The following is a 17,711-nucleotide window of genomic DNA, read 5'->3' on the forward strand; positions in this document are numbered from 1 at the left end:
CCCCCCCTCCGGCTCCTTTTGTGTGATCCCCGCCGCCGCCGCTGCCCGCCCCTGTGTGGCTCCCGCCCTGCCCGCCCTCCTGGGCTTGCTCGTGCTTCTTGTTGCTCGCCTGCTCTCCGGGGCTGAGGGCTCCCCCAGGACGGCGGGCGAGCTCCCCGGAGACACCCTCCTTTGTTTCTGCGCTCCCCCTCCCTGAGCTGCCGGCCGGCCGCCCCGCCGGGGGCCCTCGTGCCCCCTCCTCTCGTTCTCGTGCTCGCTCTCGCTGCCTTGCCTGCTTTCTGCGCTGCCGCTCTGGCTCACTCTCTCGCCCGCTGGCTGCTTCTCGCCGCCGCCCCCCAACACTGAGGCTGGCCAGGAGGAGGCTGGGAGCTCAGAGCGGGAGGCGGGAGGGAGCCCCGGCTGCGCCGTGCCGCCGCCGCCTCTGCCGAAGCCTCCCGAGCCGGCGGCTCCCGACCTCCCTTTCTTCTCTCATCTGTCCGCCTGTCCGTCCGCTCCTCGCCGCCTCCCGGAGCAGCCCTTCTGTGGGGAGGGAGCCGGAGACCCGCCATCCAGAGAGGGACCGGCAGCGGCTGAGCTGAGGAGAGCCCGCGGGGGGGTGAGGCCGCAGGACGCCGGCTCGGCCCCCCGCTCTCGGAGAGCCCTTCCCTTTCAGAGCGAAGGCTGGCCGGGACCCCTGTGCGAGGCTTCCGCCCCGGAGCTGGGGTCCCACGAGCATGAGGAGGGGGGCCGGTCCCCAGGGGAGGAGCAGCCCGGGGCCCCAGCCTGGGCGGGGCAGGCGATGGGGCGTGGAGAGGCCCCAGGTGGGCTTGCCGCCCAGCTCGAGCCTCGGGGAGCCGCTGTGAGGACCCGCAGGGGGGCCTGAGAGCTCTGCCGGAGGAGCATCGGGATGCCTGGCCGCCTCGGCGCTCCAGGGCAGAGGTGACCCTCCCGCCTACGGCCCGCCTCTCCCTGGGAGAACTGGGGGACACTTTGGCTTCGGGAAGGATCCCCCTCCCCCGACCTTCGGCTTTGTCATTAAGTGCAGGGAGGGGGCCTGGGGGGGCTCCGCCTGCTTCCCCAACAAGTTGGGCTTAGTGGCTCCCCCGCGCCTGGACTCTTTCTCCCTTGGAGAAGCAAGAGGGACCGCAGCGTGGACCCGACCCCGTCCCCCTCGGATCCCCTTCAGCCTGTGACTCTCCCGGGGAGATGCGGGCAGGTCTGTGATCCCGGCCCCCGCAGCCTCCCGTCCTCAGGCTCTCCTGTCCTCCCAGCCCAGCGCCGGCAACTTCTCTGGGATTTCAAGATGGGGGGAGTTCTCTCCCCCCTCTCCAGCTCGGGGCAGCCGCCACTTCAGGGGTGACCCCCTCCCGGAGGGCCACTGCCTGGGCCCAGGACGGCCCTGGGGCCCCGTGGGGGCGTGGCTGCCGTGGCGGGGCCCAGGGCCAGGGCCATGACCGCCTGCCAGTACCCCGCCATGTCCTCGGCCCTGGATCGGGACCAGCTGTACCAGCACAAAGTCTCCCTGGTGGTGCGCTATTTCATGATTCCCTGTAACATCTGCCTCATCCTCCTCGCCACCTCCACCCTGGGCTTTGCCGTCCTCCTCTTCCTCAACAACTGTAGGTGTCTCGGCCGAACCCCGGCCCCTGCCCCGTAGGGACCCGTAGCCTTGGCCCCGGGTGTCCCGGGCCTGTCTGGGCCCCCTGCCCTGCTCCCTGGCTCCAGAGGGAGGGTTCACAGGGCATCTGAGTGGGTGGGCATCCCAGGGGGCCCCTTCCATCTGTCCTGCCTGACCCCGGCTTCCCCAGGCCCTAGCAGACCCGTGTTCTGTGGCCCAGGCACAAGAGGAGGAGTACCCCTTGCCCTTACGCATAACAGAATCCCATCTGGGACTGGGACCCGGGGACCCTTCTCTCCTCAGTGGGCTGCTGTCCAGCCTTTGAGGCCGGGGATCTGGCCCTGGACGGAGGCCGTGGAGGACCTGAAGGGTCTCAGAGGGGGTGGAGGAGAGGGGAGGGAGGGCTGGGGGCTTCCTCGTCTTCTTTCTCCTTGCACCTGCTGAACTCGGAGTGGGGACAGGAAGCCCGGGGTCTGGATGTGGGGCTCTGAGCAGGAATCCTGGAGTATCGGGGACTCTGAGCCCCTGGAGCCCAGGGGGATGCTAGTGGCCCCGGCCACTTTTTCAGTCTTACTGATGCCAAGATCAGCGTCTGCAGTCAATGGCTAGAGGGGAGGGTCTGGGCACTCCTGGGTTCTCTCCTTCCCTGTCCTCCACTGGGCTCCCCCATCTGTGCTTCACTCTAGCCTCGCTGTGGAGGGGGGGTTGGCTGTTTTATTTAGGGCCCAAGATGTGGAAGAGCTCAGACAGCAACGTCCCCGTAGTCTTTTTTTTCCTTTCAAACTCTTCCCTTCTGCCTTGGAGTCAATTCTGTGTATTGGCTCCAAGGCTAGAAGAGGGGTGAGGGCTAGGCAATGGGGGTCAAGTGGCTTGACCAGGGCCACCCAGGAAGTGTCCCCTGCCAGGGTCTCTAGACCTGGCTTTCAGCCCTAGCTGCCCCACATACCCCTTCGTAGGGTGGGCTTGGGATGGGGGTCTTGGAAGTGTCCTGCATCTCCAGAAGGGAGGTCAGGCTCAGGGGGTGGAAGGTTCAGCAGGCTGGCGAGAGTCCGAGGAGCCCAGAATGAGGGTGCCGGGGCGGAGGCATCATGGGGCAGTCACTGACTCGAACCCTAACATCTGTGTCCTTTCTCTGTTTTCAGACAAACCTGGGAATCACTTCACACAGCCGCCCCCTACGCCTCCAGATGGTGAGTGTGGGGCCAGAGCCCTCTGGGGTCACTGGTGGGGCCGTCACATTGAAGGGTCAACACCCACATGCTTGGGCTTGTGGGCGAGGATGTGATTAGGCTAGTCGGGGAGCCAAGGGCCAAAATCCAGCCCCCAAGAGGTCACACTCGGTCGGGCTGGTGGCAAGAGGGTCATCACTGGGGGTCGGTGTCTTTGCGCTTCGGGTCAGTCCCCCAGGGAGGCTGAGTGACCGCGCTCAGAGGTCAGCCGCCTGGCCACCCCCTTGTCCCCGGGGATGTGATTCTGAGCCGACCAGTCCCGCTCCTCCCCAGCCCAGTGACCACTGCCTAGACACCTGATGTCTTTGTCATGCCAGGCTCTGCCCCGTCTCTGTGGTGCCCTCGAAGCCTCATTCGGGAGAGCAGAAGCTTCTCTTTGCTGGGCAGGGAAGGGAGGCCAGGCTGCCGGGGCTGTCTAGGGGTACGGGGTCAGAGGTCGTGGGCCAGCAATCAGGACCCGGCGTGGGGGGCTCTGGGGTGGCCGCCTGCTCGGGTCAGCTCGTGGGGCCTGGAGGTCAGGGCTCTCAGGAGGACGAGCCAATTCAAGGTGTTGGCTGGAATGGAGGAGGTGCTCAGTAAGCGACCGGAGCCGAGGGGAGCGCATCTTGGACCCTGGGCGATGCCGGGCCACCACAGATGGCCAAGGTCTCTAGGACTGGGTGACAGGGGTCACCTCTTTGAGGCTCCAGCAGCCACAGAGGAGGAGGAGGAGGAGGAGGACGAGGAGGAGGAGGAGGAGGAGGAGGACAGGCTCGGGGAGATGCTGTGTGTCAGGCAGGGGGTTAGACCGGTTAGACTTCGGTTCTGTCTAGCTTTGGAATTCTCTGATTGGACTGGACTTGGACAGCCCAAAGGGAGGCCTTGGAGAGGAGGAGGAGGAGGAGGAGGCTGGTGTGCCTGGGGAGGCTGGGGCCATGGTCAGGGCTGCAGAGGCCCATTCAGAGAAGTGAGTCAGCTCCGGCCTCCCTCTGGGAAGCTGCCTGTTAGATCCGTTAAAGGTATTAAGGGAAAGCTGTCGTGGTTGTTATTCTGTAGTTTTCAGGCTTGCCTGACTCTTTGTGGCCCCGTTTTGGGGCAGACACTAGAGTCATTTTGCCATTTCCCTTCCTACGTTTCAGATGAAGAAATTGAGGCAAAAGGATTAAGTGACTTGATCAGGGTCACACAGCTAGCGTGCGTCTGAGGTCAGGTTCGAAGTTGGGAAGAGGAGTCTTCCAGACCCCAGGGCTGACATTCTATCTGCTGTGCCACCTAGTTACCCCATTGAGGGAAAGGAGAAAAAAGCATTGCCCCTCGAGTCCGGGGATCCTGAGTTCAAATCTAGATTAGCAACTGTGTGACTTTGGGCAAATGTCTTGTTCTCTCTGGATCGAAATTTCCCTTTCTGTAAAATGAGGGGATGGATTAGACAGCCTCCAGGAGGGCTTCTGGGAAGAGATCAATGGACCTTTATCCCACGAGAGCAGGGAGCACGGGTCAGTGGATGCCGTGACCCAGGGCTCGAACCCCTTTGGGAGGGGGTCACCCCTCCGGACAAAGGACGGAGGCTCCGGAAGGTCCTCGCTTGGCTCAGCGGGGCCGTCCCAGATTAAAGGGGAAAGTGGCGGCTCTCGTCCTGGGGCTCGTGCAGGGATCCTGGGGATGGAAGAGCTTTGTCTGCTTCCCCTCCCGGAGCTGCCTTCCTTCGCCATGTTCCCGAGCCTCATTCATTAGCACTAACCTTGTGAATGAGCATCCCTGCTGCTGCCGGTCCAGAAGCAAACCTGGCAGCCACTCCTCTCGCAGCAGAAACTGTGGGGGTGGCGGGATGGGGCCCCCGCTGTCCGTCCCTCCCGCAGGGTCCCTCCTGCCCTCCTCCAGGACCCACCGTTTGTCCCTCGTGAAGATGGATCCCCTGCCCCGCCGGGGCCAGCCCCTGCTCCCCGTCCCGCTGGCCCGCCCTCCTCTATGGGGGAGTCGGCCCGGGGGTACGTGTGGGCCCGAGGGAACGCCCCAGACTGCCCTCGCCCTGTTCTCCGGCTCTTCCCCTCTCCCCTCCCCAGAATCCGCCAGGGTGAGTGGGACCATTGTCCCTGCAGCCTTCGCGGCTGTAATTGAACTAATGGGAGTCAGGGAAGAATGGAGACCTTTTAGCCTGATGGGGAGGGAGGCTCCCAGCTGTTAAGGAGACAGATGTTCAGGGCTCCCCTGCCCCGAGGCCCTCGTTCCCTGCCTGTAGCCTCACCCGGGCCCTGACCTCTGCTCCCAGCTGCCCGCCCTGCCCTCCCCAAAGGGGATTGTGCCTGGCGACAAGGCTTGTCTGCCAAGTGGAAGGAAATTCTAGGATGAAAATGAGAGGATTCAGGGGCGACAGAGCACAATGGGGGAAAGCCCAGGATTGGGCGTCCTCGGAGGCCTCGGGTTCAAATCCTGCCTTTCTCCCTGTGGATGATCTCGGAGCAGGACGTTGGCAGCTCTGGGCCTCAGTGCCTCCGCTGGCAACGTGGCGGTGGTGGTTGGGGGAAGGCGAGCTTGGACTGCCTGACCTCGAGGGCCCTTTCTAGCTTGGACATTGCCCCCAAAGCTCATCTGGTCCATTTTATTGATGAAGAAACTGAGGCCCTTAAGGGTGAAGTGACCCAGGGTGCGAATGGAGAGCCGGGAGCTCTCTGGGAGAACGCCTTGTCCTCTTGACGTAGATGGAGAGAGAGGAGGGATAATTTTCATTGTTGGCAGCTGGATGGCCCGTGCCAGACCCTTCAGTAATGCAGGGCCCTGGAAGTGAGATGACTTGGGGGCATCCAGGTGGCTCCGTGGATAGAGCGAGGTCCTGGGTTCAAATGTGGCCTCAGACACTTCTTTGCCAAGTCACTTAACCCCCATTGCCTGGCCCTTACCGCTCTTCTGCCTTGGCACCAATATTTAGTATTGATTCTAAGACAGAAGGGAAGGGGTTAAAAAAGAAAAAAGTTGAACCATTTGCCCAGGACCACAAAGTAGTGACCAGATCTAGTGACCCTGTAGATAGGGAGCTGGACTCAGGGTCAGGAAGTTCTGAGTTCAAATCCAGCCTCAGAGAGCGACTAACAAGTCACTTGCCCCCCTGCCTTGGTTTTCCCATCTGTAAAATGGGGATAATCATAGCCCCTCTCTCCTAGGATTGTTGTGAGAGCCAAATGAGGTCACTGTGAGGTGAGCTTTTACTATTTAGGGTTACTCAGCACCCCCTTGGCCCCCCAACTTCAAAGACCCCATTGCTGGAGTTGAATAGGGGCAGGGGCTGGCCCTAAGCTTGGGGGAAGGAGAAGGAAGAGACAGGCCTTGCCCAAGGGGAACTGGAATCCTGTCTGGGGAGACAAGACTCCCACAGGAAACATCAGGCTGATAGGAGAGGAGACAGCTTGTAATTAAGTGCCCGTCCATGAGCCGCAAGTGTTGGCTGTCAAGAAGCTGCCCGTCAAGCCCAAGGGCTCCACGGTCAGGCGAGGCTTCCCAGAGGAGGAGGCCCTGAGCCGAGCCTTGAACGATGGCCTAGTGGGAGTCTCCCCTTTTCTGCTTGGTGGGAGGGCCCAGGGAGGTCCGAGCCTGGGCCCTGCCGCCCCCCTCAATCCCTCCTCTGGCCGGCCGTGCAGCTGCCTCCTTCTGTACGCGTCGTGCCTTGCGTGTCTGTCATGTGTGAATGTACAGATATGTGCGATGGGTGATAGGCTGGGTGTGCCTCGGCTGTGTGTCTTCTGGAGAAGAGCAGCCCCAGGCCCAGCTGCTGTGGTTGGGCTCCCCAGACGGGCCTCCGGGGCTGCCTTTGAAGTCCCTTTCGGCTGCCCCCGTGACCCCGGGAAGACTTTCTTGTCTTTCTTGATCTTCCCACCCACCCTGTCTCTGCTCTGGAGGACAGAGCGGTGCTCCTCTGACTGCTTCATTAATGATCTTAACTTAATTAGCCCGGGCGGCTTCCACAGACCCAGTGACCTACGGAGGGGCACCCTGGGAGGGGGAGGGACCGGGCGCCAGAGACCATGTGCCTGCCTCGGACTTGACCATTCCGAGAGCCCCGGGAGCCTTAGGTGGGTGGGAGGGAGGGAGGCCCCTCTCCAGGGCCCACCTCACCCAGATACAGGACTGCTGGCAGCCCCCCTCCTTGTACTGTACCAAGAGTTCCCATGGATACATCACTGGCCTGAGAAAGCCCCTAATGCTCTGCCAATGAATGAATTAGTGCCTTCCTTCTACCCCCCCTCCATCCTTAGTCAGGGAGCCCTCATCGAGTCCTCATTCATCTCCAACAAACCCTTGTCCTCCCTAATAAGCTCCCATCCCTCTTTTCTGAGACCCCATCCCTATCTACTGAGCCCTCAGTCTCCTCATTGAGATTCATCCCCCTCCCTGAGCCCCCATCCCTCTTGCTGAGCCTCCATCCTCCTCCCTGAGCCTCTGACCCTTTCACTGAGCTCCATCCTCGATGAGCCCCACCCTCCCTCATTAAGTACTCCATTCCCCTTCCCTGAGCCCCCATCCTCCTCACTGAGCCTCCATCCTCCTCACTGCTCTGAGACTGTCCTTTCCTCTCTAAGTCCTTGTGTTCCTCATTAAATGAGCCCCCTTCTTCTAATGGAGTCCCCAGGGTCCTTCATTTCATTCCACAATTTCCCTGACCCCCACCAGCCTTTCTTTTCCCCCTGACCTCCACAGAGACTTATCCAAAGCCCTAGATGCAGATCTTTCCATTCTTAATAAAGAACAGCTACTCCTGTGGCACCCCCCACCTCTCTTAGTCACTTCCTTGGGGCATCGTGGGACCCTGGGGGTTTGGCAGACACTGGTGTGGGAGAAAAGGAAATTTCCCTTTGGCGACCCAGTAGGGTTCCAGGGAGACCTTCTAAAGGCAACCGAGATCATACAAGGTTAGGAGACCCTGCCCAGGTCACTGCCCCTTTGGCGCCTTGGTTTCCTCATGTGCCAGGGTGGCTTTAGGCATATGGGAGTGAGAGAGCAATGAGTCATTGAGGACAGGCCCAGAGGGGCAGAGGGCCAGGGGGCACTCTGTGCTCCCCATCTTCCCTTGTGAAGTTGGATCTGGGGAGCAGGGAATAGGGGCCCATGAGAATGGCAGGTTCTTGGAGAGGAGTGTGACAGGCAGGGGTGTAGGTGGGGCCTCCCTTCCTCTCTTCTCTTCCCCCACCCCCACTGCCTCCCTCTGCCTTTTGGAGCCTGTCATTCTTCTAAAAATCGTGGATTGATCTCTTTTGTCCTTACATCATCTTCCTCTCCCAATAGAGGCTGTCCCCACCCCCTCTCTGGCAGCCATTCCTGCTAACAAAGAAATAGAAGGGGGGTGGGGAGGGGGAAGCATCCTTTCCTTTCCTCCCCCAAAGCCACATTCCACTGTTGTCCTCTGCAGGGAGGAGAAGGAGGCTGGCGGGCCCATCTCCCTTCCTGGCCAGGCAGGAGCTCTTCCTCTCCTACATTTAGTTTCTGTTTTGTTACTGTTCGGTCCTTCTGTTTACATCATTGCAGTCTCTGTGGAAACTGTTGCCCTGACTCTGCTGGGCTTCCCTTTGCATCTGTTCATTCGCCTCTTCCTAGGCTTCTCTGCATTCCTCCCAGCCATCCTTTCCTCCAGCACAGTAAGATCCCACTGGGGCGGCTAGGTGGCGCGGTGGAGTCAGGAAGACTCATCTCCATGAGTTCAAATCCAGCCTCATCCATTTATTTCTTTGCTGCGTGACCCTGGGCAAGTCACTTCACTTTGTGGGCCTCAATTTCCTCATCTGTAAAATGAGCTGGAGAAAGAAATGGTTAATGACTCCAGCACCTCTGCTTAGAAAACCCAAATGGGGTCATGCAGAGTCAGCCGTGACTGGACCAACTCCGATTCCATCCATTCCAGCGGGTACCTGCTTGGCCATTTTCTCTTGCTGGGCCCACTGGTGTTGACCAATACTGTCCTTTACCCACCCAGGTTGGTACATTGCTCCTCTGTTAGGAAGACCAGAGTGGGAAGGGGGAGCAGGCTCTGCCTCTGGCAGGTGGACACAAAGAAGAATTTAAGATAGTTTTGTGTCACCGTGAGAAAGGCTTTGGAATCACAGGGCTTGAGTTCAAGTCCTGCCTTTGTTCTTTATGACTCGGAGTCTTTGGGCTCATTTGCTCATCTGTTAAATGAGGGGTTTGGCTGCTACTGGCTGCTGGGGCTCCTTCTAGCTCTTAAGTCTGATCTTGTGATATGACCAGGCTTCCCTTGTCAGTTCTTGGGGTGCCGGGGCAGGGATGACTCTGGGAAGGTTTCCTGGAAGGAGTTTGGCTGGGCCTGGAAGGATGGGAGGAAGGTCTGGGACTTGAAGTGTGGCTTCTTCCTTCTTTCCTGTTGTAGGAGGGGCCAGAGGCTGGAGAAAGGCAAACCCAGGTGGGGACGAACCCCAGGGGCTTCCAGCTCTTTGTTGAACCTCCATCTATGATTGTCTGTTGGACAATGGTGACCCATTAGCAAACTCCAGAGAAGGAGGCAGTATGTGTGTCTGTGTGGGGGGCCCTCTGTTCTGAGAGGACTCTGGAGACACATTTGACTGGCCAGAACTCTGGTTTTGGAGTGAGAGGACCTGGACTGAAATCCTGGACCCGTGTGACCCTGGGAAAGTCACTTAACCTCCTGGGCCTCAGTTTCCTCATCTGTAAGATGTAGGGCTTGAAGCAGGTGGCCTTTGAGACTCCTTCTAGTTCTAGACTAGATGGAATGATGCTGTGATTCCTTCTTGCCCAGTTCAGCCTAGTCTCTGCACTCCTCCCACGGGGCTTGTGTGGGTGGTTTGCTCTGGAAGGATCAGGAAACTACATTTCTCTGATTATTCCCCAAAGGCCCATTGCTGGTACCAGCTTTGCCCTCGGGCATGGCATCTTGGTTGAACTAAGCAGTTCTGCCCAATCTAATCCAATCCAACAGGCATTTATTAAATACCTACTGAGTACAAGGGACTGTGTGAGGCATTGGGGAGATGAAGATAAAAAATAGTCCAGCTCAGGGAGCTTATGCTTGCCTTGTAAAATCCCCACCCCTCCCCCTCGGATGAATCCTTGATCCCTTCCCTTCTGGGTCCCTCTGGGAGCTTGCTCCTTTGAGCATCACCTCTCCTTGATTTTAAATCTCTTATACTCTGGATCCTTCTTCTTTCTCTCTTTTTCTGTCCTTCCTTCCTTCCTTCCTTCCTTCCTTCCTTCCTTCCTTCCTTCCTTCCTTCCTTCCTTCCTTCCCTTTCCTTCCCCTTCCCCCTCTCTTTCTTCCTTCCTTTCCTTTCTCTCCCCTTCCTTTCCTTTCTTTCTTTTTCTCTCTCTCCTCTATCTCTTGATTCTTTAAAAACATTTTTTAAACCCTCACCTTCTATCTTAGAATCAACACTATGTATTGGTTCCAAGGCAGAAGAATGGTCAGGGCTAGGCAATGGGGGTCAAGTGACTTGCCCAGGGTCACTCAGCTAGGAAGTATTTGAAACCAAATTCGAACCCAGGATCTCCCATCTTTGACTTTGGCTCTCTATCCACTGAGCCACCCAGCTTCCCCTTAGCCTGTTTCTTAAAAAGCCCATTCTTCACTGCCTCAGAACCCCTCTCACTTGACCCTGCCATCTTTTCACGTTTCCATGCTCTCCATACTTCTCCCTTTCTTAGCCAAACACCTGGAAAACACTATCTGCTTCCACCACCTCCACTTCCTCCTCTCCACAGTTTTTCAAGCCCTGCCTGCTGACCTCTTCAGCGAACTGCAGGGGACTTTCTTAAGATCGGGGTGATCTCGTAATTGTCAGATCTGATGACCTTTTCTCAGCATCCATCATTCTCGACCTCTCTAGAGCACTTCCTGGCTGACCATTCTTCCCCCCCAGGCACTCTCACCTCCCTGGGTTTTCAGGCTGCTGCTCTCTCCTGGTTCCCTTCCTGTCTTTCCCTCTGATTGTCTTTCTGTCTATCTTCTCCTTTTCAAGAATGTCGTGGCCCTTGTTCCATTCTACAGTGTTCGGGCACATGGCCGAGCTCTGTCCTGGACCCTCTTTGCTCCCCACACACTGCATGCTAGTGATCCAGTTGGCTGCCGCAGGTGGTCCCTCCAACTCCCACCTGCCTTTGCTCTGTCTATAACTCCCAGATCCCCCTCTCTCTGGCCCCGGTCACCCTCCAGAGTGCTAGACCTGCTTCCTACGGCAGCTCACTGGGCCAGTAGATAGAACACTGAACCTGAAGCCAGGAAGACCCGAGTTAAACTCTGGTCTCGGATACTTTCTAGCTGTATGACTCTGGGAAAGTCACTTCATCCTGTTTGCCTCAGTTTCCTCATCTGTAAAAATGAGCTGGAAAAGGAAAGGGCAAACCACTCCAGTGTCTTTGCTAGGAAAACCCCAAATGGGGTCACGGAGAGTCAGAAATGACTGAAAGGGCCCGAGGACCACCATCCTCTACTCACGTCGAACACAACACGCCCAAAGCAGACGCGGTGTCTTTCCCCAGAGATCCACGCCTCTTCCTAACATCTCCATTTCAGCTGAGGGCACTTCTGTCTTCACCCAAGCTAACAGCCTTGGAGTCATCCTTCACTCGTCCCCTCTCCCTCATGCTCACATCCAATCACTTGCGAAATCTTGGCAACTCTTTATTTCCCATCAGCCCCTTTCCCTCCTCTTACTTCCCAGCCCCGTAATTCCAGCCTTCATCGCCTCTCAGATGGGCTATTGGAAAAGCCTCTGATTTTGTCTCTCTGCCTCAAGTCTCTCTCTGTGCCAAGCCATCATCGGCCCAGCCGCCAAAATGATATTCCTCGAGCGGGTCACCCCTCGCTCAACCAACCACCTATGTATGACCTCTTGGATCACATCTCAGCTTCTCTCTTTGGCATTTAAAGCCGTTGTAACTCAGCTCATCTTCTTGAGTTCAGTTCCGGCCTCAGATACTTACTTACTAGCTGTGTGACCCTAGGCAAGTCACTTTACCCTGTTGGCCTCAGTTTCTTCTCCTGTCAAATAAGGTGGAGAAAGAAATGGCAAACCACCCTAGTATCTTTGCCAAGAAAATCCCAAATGGGGTCACAAAGAGTCGGACGTGACTGGAAAATCAGTGAACAAAATACCTTTATACTCTGCTTTCTGAACTCAGTTAACGTGCTGTCTCCTCCAGGCAGCCCGTCCTGATTTTCCCTTCAACCTCTCAAGCTGCCAGCCCCTTCTCCCTGGAAAAGGCTTTTGGTTATTTTCTGTGTGAGTGTTTTTCCGACAGTAGAGAGGGCAGGGGCTGTCTCACTTTTGTCTTGGTTTCCCCAGCACAGGCTCAGTGCCTGGAACGTCGAAGGCGCTTAGTGAGGCTTGAACCGTTGAATTTTACTGGAGGGTTACAATATATCCACAGAGAAGTGTGTGTGAAAGAATTCGAGGAGGGGAAAACCCCCAATAATCAGGGAGATAAGGAAAAACTTGAGCTGAAGTTTTTTTTTTTTTTTTTTTTTTTAACCCTCACTTTCTGTCTTAGTAACAACTCTAAGGCAGAAGGGTAAGGGCTAGGCAAACAGGGTTAAGTGACTTGTCCAGGGTCACACAGCTAGGTAGTACGGAAGCCAGATTTGAACCCAGGTCTTCCTGATTTCAGCCCTGGCACTCCATCCCCCATGCCACCTCGATGCCCCTTAAACTGAGTCTTGAAGGAAGGGAATTCCAGGTGTGGGGAATAGCAATGGGAAATGAGTTGTCAGGTCTAAGGAGCAGGAACAACTGATCTGGTTGGTTTGGGTGAGCTGTAGCGTACCTGGGGGCGGCGAATGTGAGATTAGCCTGGAAGCACCAGCTACATACCAGCCAGAGAGGTTGCGAAGGGCTTTAAAGGCCAAGCTGTGAAGTTTCTATTATTCTGGAGGCAGTTGTGAGCCATCGATACTTCTTGAGGTGGCAAGTCCTTGGGGCTCCTGGGCCTCTCCCCCTCGCCTCATTCCTGCTTCCTCCCCTCCGTGGCCACCCAGGCTGAAGGAGGGGAAAGCTCTGAGGAGCTCTGAGGAGGGGATGGATGGGGAGGGGGCAGCCAGTGGGTCCCTCTCCAGTGCTGTGATCCAGCTCCTGAGGGTGTCCTCGGTCCCCTTGTCCATGCATCCTGGCTCTCTTGGAAGGAGATAATGGGGTGAGGATCAGGTAGCCGCTTCCTCCCATCCCTCCCTCCCTCCCAGCTGGGTCAGGAAGGGCCTGGGACTCCCTGGAAAAGTCACCCTGGCTGCCCCCTCCCCACCCATCCTGCCTTCTGACAAGCACTTTATTTATTTATTTTTTCAGCCCTCACCTTCTGTTTTAGAATCAGTACTGTGCATCGGTTCCAAGGCAGAAGAGCGGTGAGGGCTAGGCACTGGGGGGTTAAGTGACTTGCCCAGGGTCACACAACCAGGGAGTGTCTGAGGCCAGATTTAAACCCAGGACCTCTCATCTCTGGGCCTGGCTCTCTAGCCACTGAGCCACCCAGCTGCCCCATAGCACTTTAGGTAGGAAGGAATCCAGCCCACGGGATGGGGCTGGGGGCTCTCCTTTAGCCCCCATCCATCTTCTGTGAGGAGAGTGGCAAGGGTTTGGCACCCCCACCTCTCCCTCCCCTCCCAAAGTGGAGAGGGGAGACCTGGGTTCAAATACTACTTCAGATGCTTCTTAATGTCTTTACCACTCTGAGCCTCAGTTTTCTCCTCCATTCAATGGGTCATTGTGAAGATCAAAGGAGATCACAGACGTATAGCCATAAATTTGAGCTTAATGTGATTGCCAGATGACTGTAGCCTCCACTCTGGAGCGGGGTGCTGTGGCCTGTAGCTGCTAAGAGCACGCTCCCCTCTCCAGCCAGGCCAGGGTCAGTTACCAAGGGCGGGGGAGTGGCAGGACGGGGGGCCCCAATCCCTGGTCGCCCACCCCACCCACACCCCGACATCCAGGCCCAGAGACATCCATCCCCGCCCCAGGCGCACAAAGAGACTGGGAGACCCAGGGGAGCCATCCAGAGACAGGCTGGGGATGCCAGCGTTCTTTAGACCCTCTGGAGGAGCCGCCCAGACGCACGGACTCAGCCAGGTGCCCACCCAGCTACGTGGACTCACACACGCCCGGCACACGCAAGCACACAATTATACTCTCCCACGGGCACACCCCGATGCACAAGCAGGCCCCCAGCCTCGTGCCCCCCCTTCTCCTTTGCCCTTGGAGCTGGGCATAGGGCCCCCCCCATCCCCTCCTCCCCTCCTCGAGCCGGACAGAGACTGAATCACCCGGCGGCTCTCCATCCCCCACCTCTGCTTCAGGAAAATAATGAGAAAAGGGGGGAGTCGAATATAGCATCTCACGGCCAGGCTATAAAAAGCAGCCCACACCGCCTCCAGCACCTCCGAGGAGGCTTCAGACGCTGCGAATGATGGAGTGAGGGAGGGAACAGTGAAGAAGATTAGAAACGAGTGGGAAGCAGGCCTGGGGGGCAGGGAGGCGCTCCGGGGGGCCACGGGTCACAGAACCTCAGCCTTGGAGAGCTGGGAGGGACTTGCGCCCAACCCTCTCGTTTTACTTAGAAGGAAACTGAGGCCCGGAGAATCGGAGTGTCTCCTCCTAGGTCACCTCGCTAGTAAATATCTGGGGCAGGATTTGAATGCAGGTCCTCTGACTCTAGACCCTTGTCCTCTCCGGGGGCCCACGTCCCTCATAAAGGGCTCCCTGGCTCTCATGGTAGTGATTCTGGTCCAGAGAGGGTGACAAGGGGACCCTGCGGTGATCGCTCGAGGCTTCCTCTTAGCTCTCCTCATGGTGGACTTGTGAGAAGGGTCATGCGGAGATTATTAGACCCTCTTTTATGGATGAGGAAACTGAGTCCCAGAGACAGGGTGATACAGTGAATGCCAGAGCCAGGATTCAAATCCAAGTCACAGGGGACCTGGGCAGAGACTTGGAAGGTAGCTTAGGGTCCCAATTCTCCTTATTTTACAGGTGAGGAAACTGAGTCCCAGAGACAGGGTGATAAACACAGTGAATGCAGAGCCAGGATTCAAAATAAAATTATAGGGAACATGGGCATAGTCTTGGAAGGTAGCTTAGGCACCATCTAGCCCCTCCTCCCTCATTTTACAGATGAGGGAACTGAGGCACAGGGAGGTTGGGGGGGGGACCTGCCTAGGGGAAGGGCCTGAGCCTGAACTTGAAGTGAGACACGGGCTCCGCCATGATCCATCGTGCTCCAGGTTCTTTGGATTCCACTCATGCCAGGTTTTGGGCGTGACTAGCTGCCGAGGTCCAGAAGGCTCTTCAGGGATCCCTGGGTCCAGCCTGATCAGGAATCTGTGCCCGGGGCCCCCACTCTCCCTGAACTGCGCCCCCCCCCCAGCTATGGAGCTGCCCTGGGCGGCTGGGTTGGGGTTTCTCTCCAGGTCTGGAGGCTGGTGTGAGTGTGTGTTGGGGGGGACACTGAGGATTCTAGGCTGCATCCAGGACCTGGCCAGTTGCCATGACAACCTCAGTGGCTCATGCCTGCATGTGTGGCAGCTTCCCCCTCCTTTCTTTCCCTTTTTCCCCATGAAGAGCCTGAAAGGGCTGGTGGGGGGTGGGCAGGGCCCTCTCCATCCTGCCTTCCCGGGGACCTTCTCAGGCTCACCCAGGGGGCCCTTGGAGCCATCCCAGCGGCCAGAGCTGGAGTTCTCACGGCCGTGGTTGCCTCCATTCATTACTTATTCATGGTGGCTGTAGAAAATGAAACATTTATTAAGGCCCCAAACAGCTGCGACCCCTAATGGAGTGCCCCCTCCCCTGGCCTTGGCCACCTGGGAGCCCGAGCAGCAGGTGGGTGAGTGGTCCTCCACCCGCCCCTCCTCGCTCTAAGTGATGATGTCTCCAGAGCCTCCCCTGGGAGGAAGCAGCTTGGGCCTGGGCTCGGGAGACTCCCCGGTGGGGAAGCTGCTTCCCTCTGCCTCCGTCTGCCCATTATCCAGGAGCCTGGACCCTCCCCCAGCTTTGTTCTGCCATCAGAGGCCGGGAGACAGCTGGCGGCTCAGCAGAGAGAGCGCCCGGCCTGGAGTCAGGAAGGCCCGAGACCTGTACTCACTGTGTGACCTTGGACGAGTCACTTAAAGGCTGTTTGCCTCAGTTTCCTCACCTGTAAAATGAAGAGATTCGATTCAGTGATTTCTAAGGGCCCGTTCAGTCTGAAGTTTAGGATGCTGTGACCAGAGTTCCTGTGTCTCCTGCCATCTGGGTGACGTGGAACGACTGGGAATCTGGGGGCTCCACTGATCCATACTGTGACCCACAGACCGAAGCCTCCCCGCTGGCCGTCCAGCCGAGCCAAGCCGACAAGCATCTACTAAGGGGTTAGCATTGTGTTGGATGCCGGGGAGACCGAGGCAAATGCAGAACAGGCTTTGTCCTCCTGGAGCGTACAGTCCATTTATAGATAGATAGGTTAATATAGGAGCAGCTTAATATAGGAATCCTGGCCTCAGAAATCAGGGGCTCTGGGTTCGAATCCCTCATCAGTTGCTGACTAGCTGCATAACCCTGGGCAAACTGCTTCATCTCTCTGAGACTTGGTACAATGGGGGTAATAATAGCGCCTACGTTGTAGGGGTATTATGAGAATCCAGTGAGAGGATATTTGTAAAAGGATTTGGGAGCTTTAAAGTGCTATGCAAATGGGACTTATTAAGAATTATTCTCTCATTACCAAAGGAGATCTTCAGCTCTGCAATTTATAGTCTCACCTGGCATAAATGACTTGCTCAAGGTCACACAGTTTATATGTCAACGGCCGAAATTGAACTCTCTTTGCTAGACCATGCAATCTCTTGAGTAGCTGGGTGACACAGTGGATAGAGCAGCAGGTCTGGAGTCAGGAAGACCTGGATTCAAATCCAGCCTCAAACACTTACTAGCTATGGGACCCTGGGTAAGTCACTTTACCCTGTTGGCCTCTATTTCCTCATCTGTCAAATGAGCTAGAAAAGGAAACGACAAACCGCTCCAAAATCTTTGCCAAGAAAACCCCCAAAGGGGGTCACAAGGAGTTGGATGTGACTGAAAAATGACTAAAGTGATCATTAAGTATATATAAATGTGAATTAATGTCTCTAAAGGACCTGCCTGAGAGTTAGGAAGACCTGTATTTGAGTCCTGCCTCCCACACCCAGGCTGGGTAACCGAGTCAATCCATCAAACGTCCCCAGGCAACTCTCAGGCTATAAAATGGTAGAGTGGGTATGAGGGGCTATTCTTGGGCAATTTCTCTACACTGTTGAAGTGACCCATTTGGCCCCTACTTCCCAAATAAGAACACTAATCAATTATGTGATGAGGAAGAGAGAGGGAGCATGACAGCTAAGGGGATCAGGAAAGGCTTCCTGCAGGGAGACAGTGCGTGAGCTGAGCCCTGAAGGAAGCCAGGCGCTGTCCCGTTGCTAGACTTTAATGACATTTTAATGAAGGAAGGGCTCTTGACAGCCCCCCCTACTGTCGCCCCACAACATTCATCTTTTTGATAGACACATGGGGCCAGACTTCTCCTTTAACGCACTCTCCCAGCCTCCTCTATGTACCCCTTGACCTTGCGTGGAGGGGACCCCAAAAGGAGTCACTGATGAACTCTACTCTCTCTCCCTTCTTCCCTTTCTCCTCCCCTCCCTTTCTCTCTTTCTCTGGAAATAATTTGGGAGTCTTCTCTCTTCTCCCCAAAAGGAGTCATTGATAGAGATGAACCTGATTCCCTCTTTTCCCTTTCGCCTTCCCTTCTTTCCTCTCTTCCTCTGTAAAATGATTGTAGAATTGGCCAGACTCTCTTCCTACTTCACCAGAATTCATTAATAGAGATGATCTCTCTCTCCCCCTTCTTCCCTCCTTCCTTCTCCCCCTCTCTTTCTCCCCCTCCTCCTTTCTCCCCCT

The 17,711-nt window shown here is 56.7% G+C and overlaps 1 protein-coding gene across 1 annotated transcript in view; it reads left to right on the top strand.

Annotated features, from left to right (window-relative positions):
* The window catches only part of AGRN (agrin), a 129,840-nt gene that overhangs the window by 80,462 nt on the left and 31,667 nt on the right, over positions 1-17,711 (top strand). The window contains exon 3 of the mRNA XM_044668627.1: positions 2,740-2,787. Coding sequence (XP_044524562.1) covers positions 2,740-2,787 — 48 coding nt within the window. The remainder of the gene's footprint in view (positions 1-2,739; positions 2,788-17,711) is intronic.

This window comes from Gracilinanus agilis, chromosome 3 (assembly GCF_016433145.1).
Source record: "Gracilinanus agilis isolate LMUSP501 chromosome 3, AgileGrace, whole genome shotgun sequence".
Taxonomy (NCBI): domain Eukaryota; kingdom Metazoa; phylum Chordata; class Mammalia; order Didelphimorphia; family Didelphidae; genus Gracilinanus; species Gracilinanus agilis.